Source organism: Hippocampus guttulatus, chromosome 21, assembly GCF_054856545.1.
Source record: "Hippocampus guttulatus isolate MCC_2025c chromosome 21, RoL_Hgut_1.0, whole genome shotgun sequence".
In the NCBI taxonomy this organism is placed as follows: domain Eukaryota; kingdom Metazoa; phylum Chordata; class Actinopteri; order Syngnathiformes; family Syngnathidae; genus Hippocampus; species Hippocampus guttulatus.
In genome coordinates this window covers 9,700,290-9,726,486 of record NC_141281.1, presented here as the reverse complement: position 1 = coordinate 9,726,486, position 26,197 = coordinate 9,700,290, and the positions used below count along the sequence as shown (strand labels likewise).

The 26,197-nt window shown below is 43.2% G+C and overlaps 2 protein-coding genes across 2 annotated transcripts in view; one reads left to right on the top strand and one right to left on the bottom strand.

The window, feature by feature from the left end:
- pks1 (polyketide synthase 1) overlaps window positions 1-6,072 on the top strand; it is an 8,168-nt gene extending 2,096 nt beyond the window's left edge. The window contains exon 5 of the mRNA XM_086102629.1: window positions 82-6,072. Within this exon, the coding sequence (XP_085958755.1) occupies window positions 82-5,499 (5,418 nt within the window). The 3' untranslated portion in view covers window positions 5,500-6,072. The remainder of the gene's footprint in view (window positions 1-81) is intronic.
- Window positions 6,060-26,197, bottom strand: LOC147187052 (uncharacterized). The gene is made up of 7 exons (XM_086102626.1): window positions 25,694-26,197; window positions 14,863-14,935; window positions 13,650-13,803; window positions 12,840-13,000; window positions 12,561-12,767; window positions 12,290-12,471; window positions 6,060-12,174 (listed from the first exon to the last, which is right to left on the bottom strand). The coding sequence occupies exons 2-7, from the start codon at window positions 14,918-14,920 to the stop codon at window positions 6,637-6,639; spliced, it is 6,300 nt and encodes a 2,099-aa protein (XP_085958752.1). The 5' UTR covers window positions 14,921-14,935; window positions 25,694-26,197; the 3' UTR covers window positions 6,060-6,636.

Here is a 26,197-nt window from a genome sequence, read left to right as displayed (position 1 = left end):
TCCACTCTCATCTCTTACGATGATCATATCCTACATGACAGAAAGTCTATCTTAGAGTATTTAGCATTGTGTAATTTACAGGCGTTACAGGACTGCAACAAAATCTGGGGTATCATCGCCAAAACGGCCGTTAACCAAGATGGACATTCGGTGTCACCCATCACCAAGCCATCCTTGAATCAACAAAAGGAGCTGCTGCACCAAATATACTCCGAGTGTGACCTAGCCGATGTCCAGTATATCGAGGCTCATGGAACTGGAACCCCTGTGGGAGATCTGACAGAGGCAACAAGCATCGCAAACGTGGTCTCCCAATCCAGACACGGCGGTATAGACTTTCTGCGGATCGGCTCTGTGAAGGGAAATATCGGACACACAGAATCTGCGGCCGGGATGGCTGGACTCATCAAGGTGCTCCTCATGATGAAGTACCAAACCATCGTTCCGTCTGTTTTCTACTCCCAAGACCGTTCTGGCATAGATGTTGAGGTCATGAGAATTAGTATTCCGACAAAAGCTGAAAAGTGGGGGAGCAATGGTTTGTGGAAAAGAGTAGCTGGGATCAACAGCTTTGGGTTTGGAGGCACAAATGCTCACGTCATTGTACGAGAGTTTAAGCAGACGACACATCTCGCACAGATCCCAAAAGATGGACCCAGCCTTTTTGTAACATCAGCAGCCTCTGAGAAATCCTTGATCCGATGCCTCGCTGATATCCACAAAAGGCTTCTCGACGGTCAAACGGCTGACGCGCAGGCATTATGCTACACCTCAGCCTGCGGACGGAGCCACGCAAAGCACAAATACCGCAGGGCTATCGTCATGTCCTCCCTCGACGATTTACAGCATCGGCTGGCGTCTTCATTGAAAGCAAAAGTGGCGCCGACAAAGTCAAACGCTGAGGTGGTGTTTGTGTTCAGTGGAAACGGCGTTGCCTTTAAAGGCATGTGCGGGCAGCTCTTTAGCACCATTCCTCTTTTCAAAGACAAGGTGCGAGAGGTGGAGGTCCTCTTTCAGAAGAGGAACCAACATATCAGAATCAGTCAGTGGCTTTCTGGAGAGTGTGACATGAATGACCTGGGTCAACCGGACATTGTCCAGCCTCTACTTTTTGCTCTCCAGGTGGCCATAGCAGCTCTCTTGAAGCACTGGGGCATCAAACCCGACACGGTTCTAGGGCACTCCTTAGGTGAGGTCGCTGCTGCTCACTGCTCTGGTCTCTTGTGTCTTGAAGATGCTGTCAAAGTCGTGTACCACCGCAGTGTGCTTCAAAGTAGGGCCGCCGTTGGAAAGATGCTTGTGGTGGGGAACATACTTGTGGAAAAGGTGCTGAGAATCCTTCAGGATTTCTCAGAGAGTGTTTGCGTGGCTGCCTTCAACAGCCCAGAGTTTTGCACTTTGTCTGGAGATGAGGAAGCTGTCGAGGTCCTCCGTGACAAACTCACCAGGATGTACGTCGATGAGAATATCTTTCTTCATATCTTAGATGTTCCAGCGGCGTACCACAGTCATCTAATGGATCCTATCCTTGAAGACATTCGGAGTAATTTAGATTGTTTGGCTGTCAACAACATGGAATGCAAGCTATTTTCCACCGTGACAGGAGAAAAGTATGTGTGTGGTGACTTTGTAACTGGTAGCTACTGGGCAAAGAACATCAGGGAACCAGTTTTGTTTGAGCGAACGCTGCATGCTGTCACAAGGGATAAGCAGTCAAGGAGAAGCGTGGTTTTTGTGGAGATTGGACCTCGCAGGGCTCTTCAAAGACACATCCACGAAACTTTAGGAAAGGACATTATCGTTCTGCCCTCTGTTGAACCGCAGAAAGAACATCAAACCATCTTGTCTACAGTGGGGGAACTATTCGAACTGGGTGTCAACATGCACTGGCAGGAGTTTTACCAAGGCTATAAAACACCACCCACGGTGTTCCCAGTCTATCATTTTGACAACACAAAGAAAGAGATGAACTTTGAGGATGTCAGACAAGGATATGACTGGTCCTCTTCACCACCTCTGCTGATATCCCAGATAAGGGAGAACAACAACGAGTACGTATGCAATCTGACGGTGGAGACCGCGCCATATCTCTTGGAACACAAACACAATGGCGTTGCCATCGTCCCCGGCGCTTTCTACGTGGAGCTGGCTTTCGCTTCTGTGGTGGCCCATTTGAAACCCAAGAGGCCCATCTCCTTCATCCAGCTCAGTGTTGCATTCCACAATCTGCTTATCACCAACAATCACCAATTGAAAGTGAGGCTCGAAGAAACTAGCGGTGTCTTTACGATAAACTCCCCGGCTGCCACTCACGCCTCAGGTACCTTCAGGTGCACAGATGGACCGGCTGTATTTGAGGAACCAAATATTTGTCCGGAGGGAATCTTTAAAAGGTGCAGTTTGATTGTAACAACCACAGAATTTTACTCCATTCTTTCTAAAGCGGGATTTGATTATGGCCCTGTTTTCAAACAGCTGGATCATGTGCATTTTGGTGATGAATTTAAAGAAGCTGTGACAGCAATCCATGTCCCAAAAGAACTCTTGAAGCATCTCCACAATTTCTTCATCCATCCCGTATTGTTGGACTACTTCTTGCAAATGACTGCTGTTGGAGCCATGAGGCGCCTCTCAGTCAAGCAGGGATTCCCATCGGCTATTGGCAGCATTGTCATTTCAGGACCACCTCAAGAGGAGATGTTAATTTACATGCGTGCAACTGAAGAGAAGCCAGACTTCCTGAAATTGTGCGGTTGCTTTGCTTCTAAAGATGGGAAAGTCCTGGTGGAACTTCAGGAGGTACGGATCACGTTTTTGGGTGGTGATTTGACTGCTCCGCAATCAGTGTTTTTCCACAATGAAATCGTCCCCATCACAAGTAAGATAAATGTTGACAGGAAGATAAGGGCATTGGTTTTTTCAGACAAGCTCGGCATTGCTGAAGCACTTGAGCCATACTTGGACCCGGAGTCGTCCTTCGTGAAGGACAGAAATCACTGGACACCAGGCCAACTCCGAGACCTTCTTGGCAACAGCATGAGAGACGTTCTCTTCATCTGGGCCGCGGAAGATCTCAGTCACTTATCAGCTGATAGAACGCTGGACCGCTTGGTGGCCTGCTGCGATTCATTCCGACAGGTTATTTTAACTTTAAAGGAAAGCCAACATTCTTGCACCGTACGTGTTATAACCTACAGGTCCACGGAGATGATTGTAGACTATGTGAGTTCTGGTTTTGTGCTGTCCGGTATGATGAGAGCTTGTGCAGCAGAAGTGCCTGGTATCTCTTTTCAGCTCATTGACCTAATGTCTCTAACCAGAACGGATATTGAATCTTTAGTTGGCGTCATCAACTCTTGCGCACAATCGGAAGTCATTGTTGGTCACGGGCAGGTGTCGATAGCAAGGCTAACTCGTACGAACATAGCCGACAGAGTATCATTTTCGGGAGACATGCAATCAGTGAGAGGTTTTATCCTACAGACCAGTCATCCTTACAGAGTGGAAGGCTTGACTGCTTGCCCCAATGACACGAATGACAGCAGCGTTCTGGATAAATCGGTTGAGGTACAGTTAACAAATATATGTGTCCATTCATCAGATTACTTCCCGGTGACACTTTCACACCTGGATTTTGGAGAGACGTTGTATTGGAACAATTGCACTGCGCACCATCACACACTGCTTGCTCTCGACTATAGCGGCATTGTGACGGCTGTCGGGAAAGATGTTTGCAGCCTGAAAGTGGGTGACCGCATTACGACAAGTTACCCGTCTGCATCAGCAACGAGGGTCGTCATTCCAGAATCTGTGTGTTATGAAACCAAGAAACTTCCGTTCCTGGAAGAATGTCCAAGCGTGTCCTTCTTCATCCTGGCATGGGAGCTTCTACAGCGCACTCTTCCCACTGTGAAACCACAACAACAGAACAAATTGGCCATCATCACTCCAGACTTAGCTTCTGTGTTGATGAAAGTTCTCGCATTGACAGCAAACAGGTCGGGCTGGAATGTGTCCTGTTTACCCCATTTGTCAAAGCAAAAGATGAGTCCGGATCCATTCCGAGCCTTTGTCTTCCTGCCTCCGTATGACTACTCTTGGCAAGACTTAAACGAAGATGACGGCCATGAGCGACATGCTGTGTTTGTGTGCGGAACGTACCAGTCATCTCCACGCTGGACAAACGGGTTTGCGTTCAAGAGTGACTTCCTCCACGTGCATGTTCTCCATGTGACTCATGTTCTTCAAAGAGTTTACCTCAAAGCGCAAGGAGCGTCCATCTTGAAGTGGCTCACGACGCTCGGCTTTGATCGAGCGTCTCTGCCTGTTAAAAGGGATACCTTTCAGATCTCAAGCACAACAAATGCTCAGGCTGACGAGTCGTACTTTGCCTCCAAGACGGTGCGCCAAGTGGTTTTGGATCAGACAACGCCTCACTGCCAGTTGTCTGACATTGTGCTGCTGAGCAAACCGAGGCAGCTCTTTAAAAAACACTGTACTTATATCGTAACTGGAGGCCTCACCGGTTTGGGTCTCGAGACCGTTAAGTTCATCGCCTGCAACGGCGGCGGTTGTATTGTGACGCTGTCCAGACGCATGCCAACTCGGGAAACGCATTCTGAACTGGATCTCATCCAGAAGAGGTACAACATCACCATCATGAACCTTCAATGTGATGTTTCAGTGTTGCAGGAATTGGTGGAAGCCATCTCAAAGACTGAAATGAGTTGTTGTCCCATCAAAGGAATTTTTCACAGCGCTGCAGTGCTCCACGATGCGCCCATAGAAATTCTTAATGCGTCCCTCCTGCAGAAAGTACTGCAGCCCAAAGTGAGCGGCGCCCTGAATCTTCACAATGCCACGCTCCACAAAAAACTTGACTTCTTTGTGTGTTACTCCTCCATCTCATCACTTCTTGGCAATGAGTCGCAGTCCAACTATGCAGCAGCCAATTCGTTCCTTGACACCTTTTGTCTTTACCGGAGGAACCTCGGTCTGGCCGGACAGTCCATCAACTGGGGTCCTCTGAACCTCGGCCTCCTGTTCAACAAAAAACATGTCCAAAAACATCTGGAGATCAAAGGGCTGATGCTCATGGACGTGGGAGAGATTCACGAAGCTCTCGCCAAGGTCCTTCTCACCAACAGACCTCAGCAACTCGTATGCAAGTTTAACTTTAAAAACGCCTCCCTCAGGGAACGACTCTCAGCCTTGGTGGAAGTAGAGCTAAAAGACACTGGGAGCATTGAGTCACCAGTTCGGCAATCGTCTTCCCCACATGCAAGCGTGAGAAGGATCATCGGCGATATTAGAAACCTTGCTGAGGACGAGTTGGATGGCAATGCCACTCTGGATGCGCTAGGCGTTGACTCGATGTTGGCCATGACACTTCAGAATAAGATATTTCAAGAGACGAGTGTAACTATACCATTGGTTAGGCTACTGGACCCAAACATGACAGTGGCAGCCGTGGAAAGTTTTGTGATAAGTAATAAATAACGTCATGAGGAATAAGTATTTTTCTCATCAAGATTAGAATAAGGTGTAACCATCATATATTTGCTGCGAAACTCACATGTTCACTGTTTTTGTATTCAGGCCAGCAATTTTGAGACCCCTGTTTAACTTTTGTTAAAAACTTTGGATTGGAATGTATAAATGCAAAAAGCAATGACGACTGAGTGAACAGTTCTTTAATCTGGTTGTAATTACAGCGATCAGTGCAAAGATTTGATCGTACTGTGACGTCGAAAACATATCCATGACAATCAGACGTTTATTTCTCTCCTATTCTTTCATGGCAATCAAGTGCTTGAATGTTTTTAATCAATCAACTTGACTGGCACGTAAATCATTTGCTGAGGACTGCAGTTCGATTGTTTTTGGTATGGCGGAAAAAAAAGCTATGTGAACTCAAGTATTATACATGACTGTATTCTCTCTGCCTGCTATTTAACTCTCATGTCTTGTGCCATGCCTTGTGATTGGTCACTACTGAATGTGACAAAATGCAGCGACAATCCACTCACTGTTGCTTCAATAGACCACAGACACTCAGGTTTGACTGACCGCTGGTCTTTTTATTGAAACACTGCGCAGTTGGCAACGCACACAACACAGGAATGATTGTAAAAGTTCATACTCAACTTAGACATTTGGTCACTTTGCATTCCTCGCGGCTCTGACTGACTCTACCAACAAAATATTAAATTTATTTTATTTCAAAGCAAAAATAAATCGCATATTACGACAGTGTAAGCAACTTTTATAAACAGGTACCACATGAATCAAAGACCACATTGATTTTGAAAGCAAAAAAGTAGACTTGTGCGTGACCTTCAGACACTCCACCATATGGCGGATGCATACTTCATCAGTGACTTCATGAATACCTCGCAGTGAAAGTGCAGGTATCTGTTCTGTTTTGCACTTGCATTGTCATTTTGTGTGTAGATTTTTTGCCAAATGAATCTGTCCTAGGAAAGTGAGTCCTGCTCTGGAATGTATTCATGGCATTTTCATTCACCTCAATAGAGAACGTTAATTTGGGATATAAATAATGTATGAATGAGCATGGCCACGGATCCAGTTAAGGTACCGCTACGTCGAATAAAAATATATCTGCATTGATCTTGCTCAAAATCTTGTTGAAATAGTGCTGGTATTATCAGATGAAAAAGTGTTGTGGTCATGAGTTCCACAGTCATCCCCCTCATTCAGGATGGCCACCACAGTGGCTAGTGTGGCGTTGGGATCCAATAGTTTGACCAGTGGCACATTGACGCCTCGGTCCTGGTAGATGAGGTTTTGCAGCGTCATGGCCTGCATGGAGTCCGTGCCGAGAGACAAAAGCGGCGTGTCATCTTTCAATTCACTGATGTCCATGCCAACAGTTTTGCTGAACAGCGAGATGACGTAATCTCTGGCCGGCACTTCCTCAGTGTTATTGCTTTGAGAATTCAACTCTCTGGACTTTTGGAGGGCTTGCTCCACCAGCGCTGACAGCCGCATGGTCAGAGCGACGTTTTGTGAGAGGATGTTAAAGCGGATGTTCCGAAAGTGAAAGCGGCAAATAGCCTGCTGCGGTCGGTTGAGCAGCAAGCATTGCTCCAGACTTTTGTGGATCTCAGCCACCATCAGCACCATTATCCCCTTGGCCTCCAGGAAGCGATGGAATGACTCTTTGTTCAAGAGGAGTCCCAGGTTCAGAGCTCCCCAGTTGATTGACTGCGCTGGCAGGCCGAGCTTGCGCCTGTACTGACAGAATAAGTCCAGGAACGTGTTTGCTGCTGCATAGTTTGTTTGTGACGCGTTTCCCAGAAAGGCCGATATGGAGGAATAACAAACAAAATAATCTAACTGGCAGCTCAGTGTCGCCTTGTGCAAGTTGAGCACGCCGTTGACTTTTGGCTTTAGAACTTCTTCATAGATGGATCTGTCAAGGGACTCGATCAGCGCGTCATGCAAGACAACGGCACTGTGGAACACACCTCTGATCGGATAACCTTGGAACTTAAGCTGAATGTCGCGGGTGACCTTGTGCACTTGCTCATACACAGCAATGTCACATTGCATGCTGACAACTTTGTTCCCGCACTGCTTCATTATGTTTTGGATCTCCTGCTGCACTTCCGCCGAGGGCTTGCTCCTCGAGAGGGTGATGACAACCTCGCCACCCTTTTGTGAGATGAACTTCACTGTTTCGAAGCCCAGTCCGGTCAGACCACCTACTATAATGTACACTGATCTCTTTCGGAAAAGCTGCTTTTTTGAGCACAGAAGTGGAATGTTTGATGTCGCGGTCGTCTGACCTTTTTCCGGTGTCACAACAGCCAGTTTTTTTGCATGGAAGTAAGATTCTGGCTTCTCTGAGGAAAGGCTTTGGATTTTGTCAGCTGTGCTGGACTGAAAGGTGAAGCTTTCGAGGGAAAACGTTTTGCTCAGATTGAAGGACTTAAGCCAGTGGTAAACACCTAGCCTTCGAGCACTCAGGGATCCTTTTTGCAAAAGAACCGGAATGTCGATTTTTTGCACATGGACACTTTCTTTTACATTCTGGAGGTCATCCTGGACAGGCAAGTGCTGTGTCTGAGATCCTTGAACAAGGACAACATTCTTGACACCAGGAAAGTTGCAGACTTCTGCAATCAAGCTTTTGTTGTATGGAGGCAGGACGATCAATGCATCAATTAGAATGGCATCTTTAAATGAGCCGTGGGTTCCAACAATCACGTTCCAACCAGCCTTTTGAGAGGCAATTGTCAAAACCTTGACCAGAACGGAATCAAGAATAGGAGATATGATGCCGAGAAGATGCTTGGCTTTTGGCAAGACCCGACAAAGGATTTCCCTCGCCAGTACAAAGAAGGATACACAAGGCGTTGTTTGAAGGAAGGGAAGTTGTTTGGTTGTGTAACACACATCCTGTGGAACTCTGACCCGACTGGCTGCTCCCACAGGGTAACAGGAAGCCACGGAATCTCCCACTTTTAATTTCCTGACATCCTTTCCAACCTTGGTAACGATTCCACTGAAGTCAAGCATGAGGAGCTTGTGGTTCTGTGAAGAGTGTTTGTTCCAGTACAGAGTCTGGCCAAAGTTCAGATGCGAGGCGCTGACAGGGAAATACTCTGATGAATGGACACACAATTTAGTGGGGGAAATTTCAACTGACGTATCACTCATTGGTCCCGCGTCAGCATGGACAGGAACGGCACTCAAGCGACTCATTTTAAAAGCGTCCGCAGTCTGAAAGATGCAAGGTTCAGAAGTGTTGGACCCAAAAGTTTCTTCAGATTTGTCAGTCAGTTCAAGTGGGGTACGTGCAATGGAGGGTTTTAAAATCACCCCGTCTCTGACCACCAGTTCTGGGTATTTGCTGCAAGGATAAGCTCTGAGGACCTCGGACAGAGCCGCAATGTCCTTTGCACAGCTGGAGCTTATGTCAACCAATTGGAATGAGAGCTCTGCTATTTCTGCAGCAAGGGACCTTGTCATGCCTACAATGGCAAAGCCTGGATTGATATGATCAACTGTGAGCTCGGATGAACAGTAAGTTACTGCTCGGATGGAGTTGGGGAAGTGGATTTGCTTGAGCTCGAGGACCACCTGGCGGAAACTTTCACAGCAACTTGATAGATTCTGCAGGATATCATCAGGCGTGAACGAGTTTAGGTTTTCTTTGCCCCAAATGAACAAGACCTCATCAAATGTCTCTTTAATGTCTGTTACGTTGAGTTTTGCCAAGAGATATGGAAATCCATGGCTCAAGATATCTTTTGCATGTGTGATTGAAATGTAGCAAGAGCGCGAGTCCAAGTAGGGCTGTAGGGCTTTTGCGATTCCTATGTTGTCAGAGAAGACCAAGGCCATTGGAGGTGGCTCATGAGTAATCCCCTCGGACATCACACTGAAGTCATTGTGGTAGAAGTATTCGTCAACAACATGAGAGCGACTGCCAAGGTATTTGATCAACACATGCTTAACCTCAACCAAGGTCCGACCATGCCGATCAGCATAGCATCCGCAGACCTCAAAATGGTCTTCCCCAACATCGGTTGCCCTCAGGTAGACTGTCATCTCCTCTTGTAAGGGTTCTAACACGGTCAAACTTCCAATCTTGGCAGGGAATCCTGGTCTACCAGCAAAAATATGCTCTACTGTGACTGGGAGGAGCTGCATAAGGAAGTCCAGCAATACCGGATGAACATAGTAGTCGTGCAGCTGAGACCGTAGTACCTCTGGAACTGTGACCAAGGCAAAAGCCTCTTTCAGATCTTCCCCGTAGTGTACATTCGCCTTATTTGTGAAAACCTCTCCATATTGAAAGCCTCCTTGGGCAAGGTAACCGTAAAATTCCTGATAGGTCACGACAGATGTGCATCTTTTGTAGATGCTTTTCAGGTCAATGCGCTGCTCTTCGACTGGTCGATCTTTCTTCAAGACAACCGCGCCTGATGCGTATGTGGCTGATGAGGAAAACACAGTGAAACTAGCTCCATTCTCCTTTTGATCCAGCTGCACCTTCATCTCTAGGGGGTTTGGGGTTATGACAAATGGGCTGTGAAAATTGACATTCAGCTGCAGTGAGTTGAGAGGGACTTTTGGTTTGGCGCAGGCCATGAATGCGGCCAAACCCAACTCGGCATAGAAGGCCCCGGGGATGATGGGTACTTTGTTGTGTTTGTGCTCTTTCAGGTAGAAGGTGGAGTCAGACATCAAGTCGCAGCTGAAAGTGTTGCTCTCATTGCCTCTGACACAGAGAACAGGGTGATTACTTCCTGTGCTTTTTTGAGCCCCTTTGATGATGACATCCCTGTCTGAGGAATCGAACTGGTATCTCGGGAAAGGCAGCGGTGGTGCCTCATAGCCTGCGTAAAAGGTGTTCCAGTCTATGTGTACACCGAGCTCAAAGAGCTTTGAAACGACAGACGCGAGTGTCTCGTGGTCTTTATCTGGCTGCAGCGAGGCTATGACAGCTGTGTCATTTCCTAGAGTTTCCATGATGTTCCTCTGGAGGGCTCGTCTTGGACCTATTTCCACAAAGACTGCGCTTTTTTTCCCCTGACTGGCTGATCTGACTGCCTGATCGAAAGCGACGGGCTCACGCACATTTCTTGCCCAGTAATCACCTGAGCAAAAATCTCCCATCTGTGCCTCCTCACCAGTCACGGTTGAGAATAACTGGGCACTGAGCTCGTTCCCCACCAAGCAGCCAATCGCCTTTCTGATTTTTGGCAGAATCGGATCCATCATATGGCTGTGGTAAGCAGCGGGGACCTCGAGAACACGGATGAAGAGGTTCTCGCTGTTAGCTGTGCTGCTCAGCTTAGCCTGAAGGCTCTGGATTGCGTCGGCATCCCCTGAGAGGGTGCATGACTGTGGGCTATTAAAAGCAGCAAGGCAAACTCTTCCGGAGTATTGAGGGAGAAGAGCAGTGACCTCTGATACGGCCATGTTGCTGATTACCAGCATCTTCCCCCCTGTCACTTCACCCTGGAGAATGCTGCGGAAGTAGATGACTTTGAGGGCATCCTCTAGGGCCAGGAGGCCCGAGCAGTGAGCCGCCGCCACCTCGCCAACAGAGTGTCCCAGCATGGCGTCGGCTTTGACACCCCAGTGCTCAAGCAAGGTGGCGATGCCCACTTGCAGGGCAAAGAGGAGAGGCTGGACCACATCCACAGCATTGTAATCACTCGGCTCGCTCTCGCTCTCAAGCGTGTCCAGGATGTTGAGGCTGCTCAGCTGCTGGTAGGCTCGGGAAATCTGCTCAATTTTGTCTCTGAAGACTGTCTCGTATCGGAGCAACTGCTTGCCCATGCTGTGGTAAGTGAGACCATTACCGCAGAAGACAAACACTAACTTTGGATCTTGGAGTGATGGGCTTATTGTGTTTTTGTTCACAGCAGCCTGGAGTTTCTCTTTGAGGTCAGTTATGGATGAAACCACGCAGGCCCGTCTGTATTTGTGTTTGAGGTGGCTCCTCCTGCATGCCGCTGTGTACAAAAGGTGATCAAGATCAATGTCGGTGTCCAGACGTTTAATGGTGTCTTCTAGCGTGAGCGTGAGAGACTTTGGGGAATTTGCTGACATGACAAAATATTTGATCCTCCTGTTCCCCTTCTTGTTCATTCTATGCGACTGCGTGTGCTGGGTGACAATAGCATGGGCGTTTGTACCCCCAAAGCCAAAATTGTTGATACCTGCAACCCGCTCACCACTTGCTTCCCATTTTTCCACTTCTGTAGGAACTTGCATGTTCAGAGCCTTGAAGTCTACGCTGGCCGTCTTCTCCGAGAAGAAAACCGAAGGAACAATGGTCCCATGCTTCATCATAAGAAGCACCTTGATAAGTCCGGCCACTCCAGCGGCAGATTCCGTGTGTCCGATATTGCTCTTGACCGAGCCAATCCGCAGAGTCTGTGCATCCAAAGCTCTGATTTTGGCAATGACGTTCGAGAGGCTCATCGTCTCCGTTGCGTCACCGATTGGTGTTCCGGTGCCGTGAGCCTCGATGTACTGGACATTAGCAAGGTCACACTCAGTGTAGATCATCCGCAGAAGCTCCTCTTGCTGAGTCATGGAGGGCTTGGTGATGGGTGACACGGAGCGTCCGTCTTGGTTGACGACGGTCTTGCTGATGATCCCCCAGATGTGATCCTGGTCTTGTAAGGCCTGTCAAGGTACAGCCAGGATACAATGAAAGTGAAGGTGCCAGTGCCAGGAGAACACTGGTCTCAGTATATATTTGATATTAGCCACTTTGCATTCTGTATCTGTTCAGCGTCACCTTTGTCAGTGGTTTAAGGAGAACCACACCACATCCTTCGCCTCGGCCGTAACCGTTGGCCTTGTTAGAGAAAGGCTTGCAGGTCCCGTCCGGGGAAATCATCTTGGCCTTGCTGAGGGCTACAAAGACTCTGGGCTCGGTGATGCAGTTGACGCCGCCACACACCGCCATGCCACAGTCCCCTGAAAAAGGTGACACACAAACAATGTTCTCTTCGAACCTTTTTTCTCTCAAGATCACCTCCGACAGAATGGACGCCATATCGGAGCACCTTGTTTGATGGCCTGGCACGCCAGATGGAGCGCGACCAGGGACGACGAACAGGCGCAGTCGATGGCTAACGACGGCCCGGTGAAGTTGAAGATATATGACACTCTGTTAGCAGCGATACTCATGGCCAACCCTGACCCGGTCCAGTGATTGATGATGCTGGGATGAACGTGTGCCGCGTTGGTTTCGTAGTCTCGGTTCATGAGTCCTGCCAGGAAAGAAAAGCTTTAATCTCTCGTCATTGTAAGTGGTGACTGAGGAAAGTGATTTTTTTTTTTACCAAAATACACTCCAGTTCTGGTCCCACTGGCCTTTTCCATAGGTATGCCAGCATTTTCCAGAGCTCTGTAGACGCATTGAAGCAGCTGCTTCTGCTGAGGGTCCATTTGTTCGACCTCACTGTCGCTGATGCCAAAGAATTTGTGATCAAACTGGTTGAAACTGTTTGGGGGCGTGATAAAAGTCCAAATCCAGTTAGTAGTTGCATGAGCCACCAAGTCATTACTATAGAGCAGTGGTTCTCAAACTTTGTACACCAAGTATCCCCTGAAAATCTTTGGACCGCCGATCCTCACTGGAGCCTCTCCTAGCTTTCATTGGGCAGTAGACGGGGTACACCCTGAACTGTTTGCGAGCCAATCGCAGAGCACACATCGACAAACAACCATTTGCGCTCAGAATTACATCTCGTGACAATTTGGAGTGTTCCATTAACCTGCCATGCATGTTTTTGGAATGTGGCAGGAATCCGGAGTACCCGAAGAAAACCCAGGCAGGCACGGGGCGAACATGCAAACTCCACACAGGAAGGCCGGAGCTGGAATCGAGCTCTGCACCTCTGCGCTGTGAGGCTTGCCGCTCAGGTGAAAAATAGTATATTCCAAATCAGCGACTCTATATTTCGCGGTCTTTGCACATATTTTCAGCAAACGTCTGAACCCATTTTGAAACAAATCTCTGGCTCACTGAAGCGCACTCTACATCCACTTTTTAGCACGTTTTCCTGAGGTGAAATATGAGTCTTGGTGCTCTGGTGCAATAAAGATTGGTAAACACTGCCGTAGTGTAGATGTAGAGTGAGATGTTCTACCCGTCAATGAGGGCGGCGGTGGCTGTGCGGGATTTGCCCGCCTTGTTGTCGTCGGGGTCATACCAAGCGGATAAGTCGAACCGCTCCTTGGGAATCGGAATAGAACAATTCTGGCCACTCACCAGAACCTTCCAGAAGTTTTCCAGACCCTCTCCTGCATGAAAAACCCCTTCCAATGTTACATTTTTTTTCTAGTCTTGTAAGTACTCAATGTCAATCATTCATTTGCACGTGTTTGAAAATATATATATTTTAAAGTATTTACAATTTATTGTATTCAATTATAAGACATAAAAGTAAGTTTTAATTGATTTGAATATGAATCAAAATGTCAGGAATTTCAAAATAATTAGAATAAAAGAAAACACATTTTTTAAATACGTTTCTGACGGTAAAGACAAATGCACGGAATTTCATTTCTAAAAGTCATATTGTTGTAAAAAATGTAATGCAATCTTAACATTAAAATGTATAAATGTAATAAAACGATTTAATATGGATTTTCTTTCCGTACTCATTCAGTACCAGCCAATTCTAGACCAATTCTGAAAAGACGTTTAAAAACGTCTTTGGGAGTGAATGAGTTAATAAAGTCATTTTTATTATTGTATAATATTTAAAAGAGTATCTTCATTTAATTGAATTGATGAATTTTAATGTTAAGACAAACATTTATCAAAACTATTTCTTTATAGCATGAATTGATTTTAATTACTGGTACATTCATATTCACTTTCGATAAAAATGTAATGTACACAAGTGTAATAGATTTTATTTTAAACATCATATTAACTTTTATTTATATACAATGTATACCTGATTGATCTTGTTTTTTGTAAGACTATCAAAATTGCATTCATATTTAATTAAAATTAAAATATCAAGTCCAGTTAGGATATTTTGTTTTATTTTTAATTTAATTCATTTTGAATACTTTTGTGTTCATGCAGTTGCAGAAGTTTCTCTGATTGCACTGTTTATAGATACTGTCGTAAAATTTCAAAAACTGCAGCATAACTCTCAAACTAATATTTTCATTCAGATAATTTGTTTATAAAAAATGGTCAATATTTAAAAAGAAAAAAAAAACAGCCCAGTATTTTCATTTTTTCCCACTTGATCTGTATTTTATGTTTTATTAGTATATGAATATAGTATAGGATTTTTAAATTTTGGGGTGGGGGTTGGAAAAGCAGGTTGTAAAATGCGTTACCGCCTGGAAAGTTGCAGCCGATGCCCACCACGGCGATGCCGTCTTCAGCCCGCTCCATCCTCACGGTGCACACCTTGACGAGCACAAAAACCAAACCAAAATCAAGTCCTTCCTCCCCTTTTGCGTCCTCAACGCGCACGTGTAACTAGTCCCCTTGGCCCATCCTCGCTCATCCAAACTAAACCTCGGCAGATGTGCTCCGGCCTCTTTATAGGCCGCCCTTCATCAAACATTAACGATGAATTGTATAGACGTGGCCATGGCGACCAAGGAGCACGCCTTTATGAAGCCTCCCAACTGATTAGAGGCAGTTTAATAAGTAAATCAATATGTTATCCAACAATGAGCTGCTGTCATTGAATCTTATCCAAGATCAATGCCGTCACCTCGATGAATATCCCCAATATGAAGGCTCGATGGAGAACGGGGCCTCACCAACTTTTTTGTGTTCGGAGAGGGACATTTTACCCATTCTGCTGTTTATTTTGTTATGATGTGGAGGATTTAGCCAACTTAATCGATCTCTGAATTGCGCCTTATCTATTTATTTGTCTGTCTATCTATACTACCTACCTACCTACGCGAAGACGATTTGTATGGTTGGCCAGCATGTACGACAAATAAGATCGTGCCGTTATGTCAAGCAGAGGGAGGGTGAAGGTACAGAAGGGTATAAATTAGGGTTTGAAACTTGGTTATGGTTTCAAAGTAGGGGTTTAAACTAGGGGTAGGGTTTCATTACGAAATCAAATTTGAGGTCTTAGTTCAGGGCCATCATCGTGACCACAATCAAAGCGAGAGCAGCCGCAATAGTAGCTCTTGAAGACTGCTGTTATGCGACCCTGCTGTTATTCTGAAGCAACCAGATGTCGACCCAGAGAGTTTCTGTAACTATAGGCCTGTTTCAATTCTCGCGTTTATTGCGAAAAGTCTTGAAAAATTTGAAACGCAAGAACTCAATGAGGACATGGTCTCGGATAACCGATTTGAACAGTTTCAGAGGGTTGAAGGCCCTCCGTTCGACTGAAACGACCCTTGCGGAAGTGACCAATGATCTTCCCCGACCTATGGACTCTGACTCCTCATCAATATGATGATTACAATACTGTATTGTAAGCGTTGTAATTATTAATTAAGGCATTTTTAGCCGAAAAAGACAACCATGGATAGTAAGGCGTTTTTACAGCCCAAAACATGACCATGAAGAGTAAAGCATTTTTAGCAGAAAAAAACAAACATGTATAGTAAGGCGTTTTGGCAGAAAAAAACCGACCATGTATAGTAAGACGTTTTTGCGCGAAAAAACAACGCCCATCTATAGTAAGGCGTTTTTAGCTGAAAAAACAACGCCCATCTATAGTAAGGCGTTTTTAGCTGAAAAAAAAATGACCATGTATATATAGTAAGCCGTTTTTAACCGAAAAAAACGACCATTATATATAGTAAAGCATTTTTAGCCGAAAACCCCCCCGACCATGTATAGTACGGCGTTTTTGGCCGAAAAAAACGAACACGTATAGAAAGGCGTTTTTGCCCAAAAAAAAACGACCATGTATAGTAAGGCATCTTTAGCTGAAAAAACCAACCATGTATAGTAAGGCGTTTTTGCCGAAAAAAATGACCAGGCATAGTAAGGCCTTTTTAGCCGAAAAAAACTACTGTTTAGTCAGGCATTTTTCGCCCCCAAAAGAATGACCATGGATAGTAAGGCGTTTTTAGCCGAAAAAAAAAACGACCATGTATATAGTAAGGCGTTTTTAGCCGAAAAAAAAGACCATGTACTGTATAGAAAGGCGTTTTTAACCGGAAAAAATGACAATGTATAGTGAGGCGTTTTTAGCCCCAAAAAACGACCATGTATAATAGTAAGGCGTTTTTAGCCGGAAAAAACGACCATGTATATATAGTAAGGCGTTTTTAGCCCGAGAAAAACGACCATGTATATATAATAAGCCGTTTTTAGCCGAAAAAAAACCGACCATGTGTAGTAAGGCGTTTTTAGCCCGAAAACCCCCCCGACCATGTATAGTAAGGCGTTTTTGGCCCAAAAAAACGACCATGTATAGTAAGGCGTTTTTAGCCGAAAAAAACGACCATTATATATAGTAAAGCATTTTTAGCCGAAAACCCCCCCGACCATGTATAGTACGGCGTTTTTGGCCGAAAAAAACGAACACGTATAGAAAGGCGTTTTTGCCCAAAAAAAAACGACCATGTATATTAAGGCATCTTTAGCTGAAAAAACCAACCATGTATAGTAAGGCGTTTTTGCCGAAAAAAATGACCAGGCATAGTAAGGCCTTTTTAGCCGAAAAAAACTACTGTTTAGTCAGGCATTTTTCGCCCCCAAAAGAATGACCATGGATAGTAAGGCGTTTTTAGCCGAAAAAAAAAACGACCATGTATATAGTAAGGCGTTTTTAGCCGAAAAAAAAGACCATGTACTGTATAGAAAGGCGTTTTTAACCGGAAAAAATGACAATGTATAGTGAGGCGTTTTTAGCCCCAAAAAACGACCATGTATAATAGTAAGGCGTTTTTAGCCGGAAAAAACGACCATGTATATATAGTAAGGCGTTTTTAGCCCGAGAAAAACGACCATGTATATATAATAAGCCGTTTTTAGCCGAAAAAAAACCGACCATGTGTAGTAAGGCGTTTTTAGCCCGAAAACCCCCCCGACCATGTATAGTAAGGCGTTTTTGGCCCAAAAAAACGACCATGTATAGTAAGGCGTTTTTTGCCGAAATAAACGACTATGTTTAGTCAGGCATTTTTCGCCCCAAAAAATGACCATGTATAATAAGGCGTTTTTAGCCGAAAAAAACGACCATGTATAATAAGGCGTTTTTAGCCGAAAAAAACGACCATGTAATATTAAGGCGTTTTTAGCCGAAAAAAACGACCATGTATAGAAAGGCGTTTTTAACCGGAAAAAATGACCATGTACTGGATATATATAGTAAGATATTCTTAGCTGAAAAAAACAACCATGTATATACAGTATAGTAAGGAATTCTTAGCTGAAAAAAAACGACCATGTATAGTAAGGCGTTTTTGGCCGAAAAAAACGACTATGTATAGGAAAGGCGTTTTTAACCCAAAAAAAACGACCATGTATATATAGTAAGACATTTTCAGCTGAAAAAAATGAACATGTATATATAGTAAGGCATTCTTAGCTGAAAAAAACAAGCATGTATAGTAAGGTGTTTTTAGCCGGAAAAAAAAACGCCTTACTATACATGGTCTTTTTTTTCTGTGTTTTTTTTCGGCTCAAAAACGCCTTACTTTACTATGTCGTTTTTTCGGGCCAAAAACGGCTTACTATACCATGTCGTTTTTTTCGGCTCAAAAACGCCTTACTTTACTATGTCGTTTTTTTAGGGCCAAAAACGCCTTACTATACTATGTCGTTTTTTTCGGGCCAAAAACGCCTTACTATATATACTATGTCGTTTTTTTTCGGCTCAAAAACGCCTTACTATACTATGTCGTTTTTTTCAAGCCAAAAACGCCTTACTATACTATGTCGTTTTTTTCGGCTCAAAAACGCCTTACTATACTATTTTGTTTTTTTCAGGCCAAAAACGCCTTACTATATACTATGTCGTTTTTTTCGGGCCAAAAACGCTTTACTATACTATGTCGTTTTTTTCGGGCAAAAAAACGCCTTACTATACTATGTCGTTTTTTTCGGGCCAAAAACGCCTTACTATACTATGTCGTTTTTTCGGGCCAAAAACGCCTTACTATACTATGTCGTTTTTTTCGGGCCAAAAACGCCTTACTATATATACTATGTCGTTTTTTTCGGCTCAAAAACGCCTTACTGTACTATGTCGTTTTTTCGGCTCAAAAACGGCTTACTATACTATGTCGTTTTTTTCGGCTCAAAAACGCCTTACTATACTATGTCGTTGTTTTCAGCTCAAAAACGCCTTACTATACTATGTCGTTTTTTTCAGGCCAAAACGGGCCAAAAACGCCTTACTATACTATGTCGTTTTTTTCGGCTCAAAAACGCCTTACTATACTATGTCGTTTTTTTCGGGCCAAAAACGCCTTACTATACTATGTCGTTTTTTTCGGGCCAAAAAGCCTTACTATACCATGTCGTTTTCTTTGGGCCAAAAACGCCTTACTGTACTATGTCGTTTTTTTCGGCTCCAAAACGCCTTACTATACTATGTTTTTTTCGGGCCAAAAACGCCTTACTATACTATGTCGTTTTTTTCGGCTCAAAAACGCCTTACTATACTATGTCGTTTTTTTCGGGCCAAAAACGCCTTACTATACGATGTCGTTTTTTTCGGGCAAAAAACGCCTTACTATGCTATGTCGTTTTTTTCGGCTGAAAAACGCCTTACTATATATACTGTGTAGTTTTTTTCGGCTCAAAAACGCCTTACTATACTATGTCATTTTTATCGGGCCAAAAACGCCTTACTATACTATGTCGTTTTTTTTCGGCTCAAAAACGCCTTACTATACTATGTCGTGTTTTTTCGGGCCAAAAACGCCCTACTATACTATGTCGTTTTTTTCGGCTCAAAAACGCCTTACTATACAATGTCGTTTTTTCGGGCCAAAAACGCCTTACTATATATACTGTGTTTTTTTTCGGGCCAAAAACGCCTTACTATACTATGTCGTTTTTTCCGGGCCAAAAACGCCTTACTATACTTTGTCGCTTTTTTCGGGCAAAAAACGCCTTACTATGCTATGTCGTTTTTTTCGGCTCAAAAACGCCTTACTATACTATGTCGTTTTTTCCGGGCCAAAAACGCCTTACTATACTTTGTCGCTTTTTTCGGGCAAAAAACGCCTTACTATGCTATGTCGTTTTTTTCGGCTCAAAAACGCCTTACTATACTATGTCGTTTTTTTCGTTCCAAAAACACCTTACTATACTTTGTCGTTTTTTTCGGCTCTAAAACGCCTTATTATACAATGTCGTTTTTTCGTTCCAAAAACGCCTTACTATACTATGTCGTTTTTTTCGGCCCAAAAACGCCTTACTATACTATGTCGTTTTTTTCGGGCCAAAAACGCCTTACTATACTATGTCGTTTTTTTCGGCTCAAAAACGCCTTACTATACTATGTCGGGTTTTTTTCGGCAAAAAAACGCCTTACTATACAATGTTGTTTTTTCGGGCCAAAAACGCCTTACTATACTATGTTGTTTTTTTCGGCTCAAAAACGCCTTACTATGTCGTTTTTTTCGTTCCAAAAACGCCTTACTATACTATGTCGTTCTTTTCGGCCCAAAAACGCCTTATTATATAATATGTCGTTTTTTTCGGCTCAAAAACGCCTTACTATATATACTATGTCGTCTTTTTCGGGCCAAAAACGCCTTACTATACGATGTCGTTTTTTTCGGCTCAAAACCGCCTTACTATACTATGTCGGGTTTTTTTGGGCCAAAAACGCCTTACTATACTATATCGTTTTTTCGGCTCAAAAACACCTTACTATACTATGTCGTTTTTTTCAGGCCAAAAACGCCTTACTATACTATGTCATTTTTTTCGGCTCAAAAACGCCTTACTCTACTATGTCGTTTTTTTCGGCTCAAAAACGCCTTACTATACTGTCGTTTTTTTCAGGCCAAAAACGCCTTACTATACTATGTCATTTTTTTCGGCTCAAAAACGCCTTACTATACTATGTCGTTTTTTCCGTCCCAAAAACGCCTTACTATACTATGTCGTTTTTTTCGGCTCAAAAACGCCTTACTATACCATGTCATTTTTTTCGGCTCAAAAACGCCTTACTATACTATGTCGTTTTTTTCAGGCCAAAAACGCCTTACTATACTATGTCGTTTTTTTCGGGCCAAAAACCCCTTACTATACTATGTCGTTTTTTTCGATCCAAAAACGCCTTACTATACTATGTCGTTTTTTTCGGCTCAAAATGCCTTACTATACTATGTCGTTTTTTTCGGCTCAAAATGCCTTACTATACTATGTCGTTTTTTTCGGCTCAAAAACGCCTTACTATAGTATGTCGTTTTTTCGGGCCAAAAACGCCTTACTATACTGTCGTTTTTTTCGGCTCAAAAATGCCTTACTATACTATGTCGGGTTTTTTTGGGCCAAAAACGCCTTACTAGTATGTCATTTTTTCGGCTCAAAAACGCCTTACTATACTATGTCGTTTTTTCGGGCCAAAAACGCCTTACTATACTGTCGTTTTTTTCGGCTCAAAAATGCCTTACTATACTATGTCGTTTTTTTCGGCCCAAAAACGCCTTACTAGTATGTCATTTTTTCGGCTCAAAAACGCCTTACTATACTATGTCGTTTTTTTCGGGCCAAAAACGACTTAATATGCTATGTCGTTTTTTTCGGCTCAAAAACGCTTTACTATACAAAAAACGACTTCAATAAGCCTTACTTATCATGTTGGTCAAAGAAAGAAGGGATATGGTTGCAACCTCTGGGGATTGAACACCCAACCGCTAGTTTGGGACATGGTTTCTCTACCCCTGAGCCACACCACCACATAACTTCTTGTTTGTTTTGTGTTGTCTTCAATAAAGCTGCAAATAGTGGTTTAAGAAAAATGTGACCTTGTTGCAAACACTGGGAATCGAACACCCAACCACTGGATTTGGGACTTCAGCTTTCTACCACTGAGCTAACCCACCGCAATGAACCTTTGAGTTGTTTTGGGTTTTTCCTCAAATAAGTTGTATTTGGCGGTTAAAGAGTAGACATTGTTGCAACAACCAGGGATCGAACACTCAACCTCTGGTGTGGCACTCCATCACTCTACCACTAAGCCAAAGCACCACATAGAGCAGTGGAGTTGTGTTTTTTTATTAATCATGGTCGTTTCTTTCGCCGAAAGTGACATGGTCGTTTTTTTCAGGCCAAAAACGCTTTACTATACAAAAAACGACTTCAATAAGCCTTACTTATCATGTTGGTCAAAGAAAGAAGGGATATGGTTGCAACCTCTGGGGATTGAACACCCAACCGCTAGTTTGGGACATGGTTTCTCTACCCCTGAGCCACACCACCACATAACTTCTTGTTTGTTTTGTGTTGTCTTCAATAAAGCTGCAAATAGTGGTTTAAGAAAAATATGACCTTGTTGCAAACACTGGGAATCGAACACCCAACCACTGGATTTGGGACTTCAGCTTTCTACCACTGAGCTAACCCACCGCAATGAACCTTTGAGTTGTTTTGGGTTTTTCCTCAAATAAGTTGTATTTGGCGGTTAAAGAGTAGACATTGTTGCAACAACCAGGGATCGAACACTCAACCTCTGGTGTGGCACTCCATCACGCTACCACTAATCCAAAGCACCACGTAGAGCAGTGGAGTTGTGTTTTTTTATTAATCATGGTAGTTTCTTTCGGCGAAAGTGACATGGTTGTTTTTTTCGGCTCAGAAGCGCCTTACTATATATACTGTGTCGTTTTTTTCGGGCCAAAAACGCCTTACTATATACTATGTCGTTTTTTTCGGGCCAAAAACGCCTTACTATACTATGTCGTTTTTTCGGGCCAAAAACGCCTTACTATTCTATGTCGTTTTCTTCGGGCCAAAAACGCCATACTATACTGTCGTTTTTTTCGGGCCAAAAAAGCCTTACTATACTATGTCGTTTTTTTCGGCTCAAAAACACCTTACTATACTATGTCGTTTTTTTCGGGCCAAAAACGCCTTACTATACTATGTCGTTTTTTCGGGCCAAAAACGCCTTACTATACCATGTCGTTTTTTTCGGCTCAAAAACACCTTACTATACCATGTCGTTTTTTTCGGCTCAAAAACGCCTTACTATACTATGTCGTTTTTTTCGGCTCAAAAACGCCTTACTATACTATGTCGTTTTTTTCGGGCCAAAAACGCCTTACTATACTATGTCGTTTTTTTCGGGCCAAAAACGCCTTACTATACTATGTCGTTTTTTTCGGCTCAAAAACGCCTTACTATACTATGTCGTTTTTTTCAGGCCAAAAACGCCTTACTATACCATGTCGTTTTTTTCGGCTCAAAAACGCCTTACTATACTATGTCGTTTTTTTCGGCTCAAAAACGCCTTACTATACCATGTCGTTTTTTTCAGGCCAAAAACGCCTTACTATACTATGTCATTTTTTTCGGGCCAAAAACGCCTTACTATACTATGTCGTTTTTTTCGGCTCAAAAACGCCTTACTATACTATGTCGTTTTTTTCGGCTCAAAAACGCCTTACTATATACTATGTCGTTTTTTTCGGGCCAAAAACGCCTTACTATACTATGTCGTTTTTTTCGGGCCAAAAAGGCCTTACTATACTATGTCGTTTTTTTCGGGCCAAAAACGCCTTACTACACTATGTCATTTTTTTCGGGCCAAAAACGCCTTACTATACTATGTCGTTTTTTTCGGGCTAAAAACGCCCTACTGTACTATGTCGTTTTTTTCGGGCCAAAAACGCCTTACTATACTATGTCGTTTTTTTCGGGCCAAAAACGCCTTACTACATACACTGTCGTTTTTTTCGGGCCAAAAACGCCTTACTATTTATTCTATGTAGTTTTTTTCGGGCCAAAAACGGCTTACTATGCAATGTCGTTTTTGTCGGGCCAAAAACGCCTTACTATATTCTATGTCGTTTTTTTCGGGGCAAAAACGCCTTACTATACTATGTCGTTTTTTCCGTCGTTTTTTTCGGGGCAAAAACGCCTTACTATACTATGTCGTTTTTTTCGGCTCAAAAACGCCTTACTATACTATGTCGTTTTTTTCGGGCCAAAAACGCCTTACTACATACACTGTCGTTTTTTTCGGGCCAAAAACGCCTTACTATTTATTCTATGTAGTTTTTTTCGGGCCAAAAACGCCTTACTACATACACTGTCGTTTTTTTCGGGCCAAAAACGCCTTACTATTTATTCTATGTAGTTTTTTTCGGGCCAAAAACGCCTTACTATGCAATGTCGTTTTTGTCGGGCCAAAAACGCCTTACTATGTTTTTTTCGGGGCAAAAACGCCTTACTATACTATGTCGTTTTTTTCGGGGCAAAAACGCCTTACTATACTATGTCGTTTTTTTCGGGCCAAAAACGCCTTACTACATACACTGTCGTTTTTTTCGGGCCAAAAACGCCTTACTATTTATTCTATGTAGTTTTTTTCGGGCCAAAAACGCCTTACTATGCAATGTCGTTTTTGTCGGGCCAAAAACGCCTTACTATATTCTATGTCGTTTTTTTCGGGGCAAAAACGCCTTAATATACTATGTCGTTTTTTCCGTCGTTTTTTTCGGGGCAAAAACGCCTTACTATACTATGTTGTTTTTTTCGGCTCAAAAACGCCTTACTATACTAGGTCGTTTTTTTCGGTGCAAAAGCGCCTTACTATACATGGTCGTTTTTTTCGGCAAAAAAACGCCTTACTATACCATGGTCGTTTATTTCGGGGAAAAACACGCTAAAAAAGCCTTACTATAGATAGTCGGGTTTTTTTTTTAGCAAAAAACGCCATACTATACATGGTCGTTTTTTTTAGCAAAAAACGCCATACTATACATGGTCGTTTTTTTTCAGTTAAAAACGCCTTACTACATGGTCGTTTTTTTTCGGCAAAAAATGCCTTAGTATATATACATGGTGTTTTTTTTGGGCTAAAAACGCCTTACTATACATGGTCATTTTTTTTCAGGCTAAAAACGCCTTACTATACATGGTCGTTTTTTTCTGCTAAAAACCCCTTACTATACATGGTCTTTTTTTCAGTTAAAAAAGCCTTACTATACATGGTCGTTTTTTTTCGGTTAAAAAGTTCTTACTATACATGGTCGTTTTTTTTTTTGGGCTAAAAACACCTTACCATACATGGTCGTTTTTTTTCAGCTAAAAACGCCTGACTATACATGGTCGTTCTTTTTTTTCAGTTAAAAACGCCTTACTATACATGGTCGTTTTTTTCGGTTAAAAACGCCTTACTATTAATGGTCTTATTTTCAGTCAAAAACGCCTTACTATACATGGTCATTTTGTGGGGGGCTAAAAACAACTTACTATACATGGTGGTTTTTTCGGGCTAAAAATGCCTTACCATACATGGCCTTTTTTTTCGGTCAAGAACAGCTTACTATAAATGGTCGTTTTTTCAGTCAAGAACAGCTTACTATACATGGTGGTTTTTTTTCAGTCAAAAACACCGTACTATACAAGGTTGGTTTTTTTTCGGGTAAAAACTCCATACTATACATGGTTTTTTTTGGGTTAAAAATGCTTTACTAGAAATGGTCGTTTTTTGGGGCTAAAACGCCTTACAATACATATTTTTTTTCGGCTAAAAACGCTTCACTATACAGTCGGGGTTTTTTCGGCTAAAAATGCCTTACTATACATGCTTGTTTTTTTCGGCCAAAAACGCCTTTCTACACATGATCGTTTTTTGGGGGCCTAAAAACCCCTTACTATACATGGTCCGCCTTGCGCCCAAAGTGAGCTGAGATAGGCCCTAGCCATCCCCCCCTCCCCCCTTCAGGATAAGTAGTGATTTTTTTTTTCATCATTTTTTTTCCCTATCCTCATTTTTTTCTCCGCAAGAATGAAGACTTTTGTTTTTTTTGTTTTCTTCCTCTGTTGCCTTCCCACGGATTGCTTCTGCAGTCTGGCACTTTTGTATTCCAGTCTCCTTCTGTCATCTTCTTGCAGAGTTTTTAACTGTCGTCCTCAAAAGAGGAACAGATAATCAAGAGAGCTATGACAATTCAGATTTTATTTCTAGCATGTCATTTTTTTTTTTAATGCTGTCAATCTAAACGTTCCTGTAAATGGCTCTTTCGAACAAGCGTGAGTGGAGCTTACCTCAGTTCGGCGTCCTGTCCCGTGTGTTCCTGCCGCGAGACAAATGATGAGATCAGTGTATCCAAGACCAGCTATTTTTTTTTTTGTTTTGGATTTAATTGTTTCATGTGCCCAAACCGGACTGGAAGATGGAATGAAATGAGCTCATGGCAGAACAATTTGATGCATCTTATCGGTCATACAGCAAGTATTTATTTACTTCCTCTTCTGCCAGTATGATCTCATCCTTAAAATTATATTGAGCCTCTTCATTACTCCCACACACAATGTAAGAAAATCAACATGATTGTTTTTTTTTGTCCGCCATTATGCAAGACTGCGTTCATTTTGATCCGATATGTGTTTGAGTCTCAACACTTTGACGTTTGATCGTTCATCAGCAATTGTTTTATCAGGTGTGCGGAAAGGCCGTAAACAAGCAGGCAGGTTTACACTTATTAATCTTCAATCTTTTATATGACCTCTGTGGATGCGCCGCGCACCCGTCACGTTATGAACTTTGAT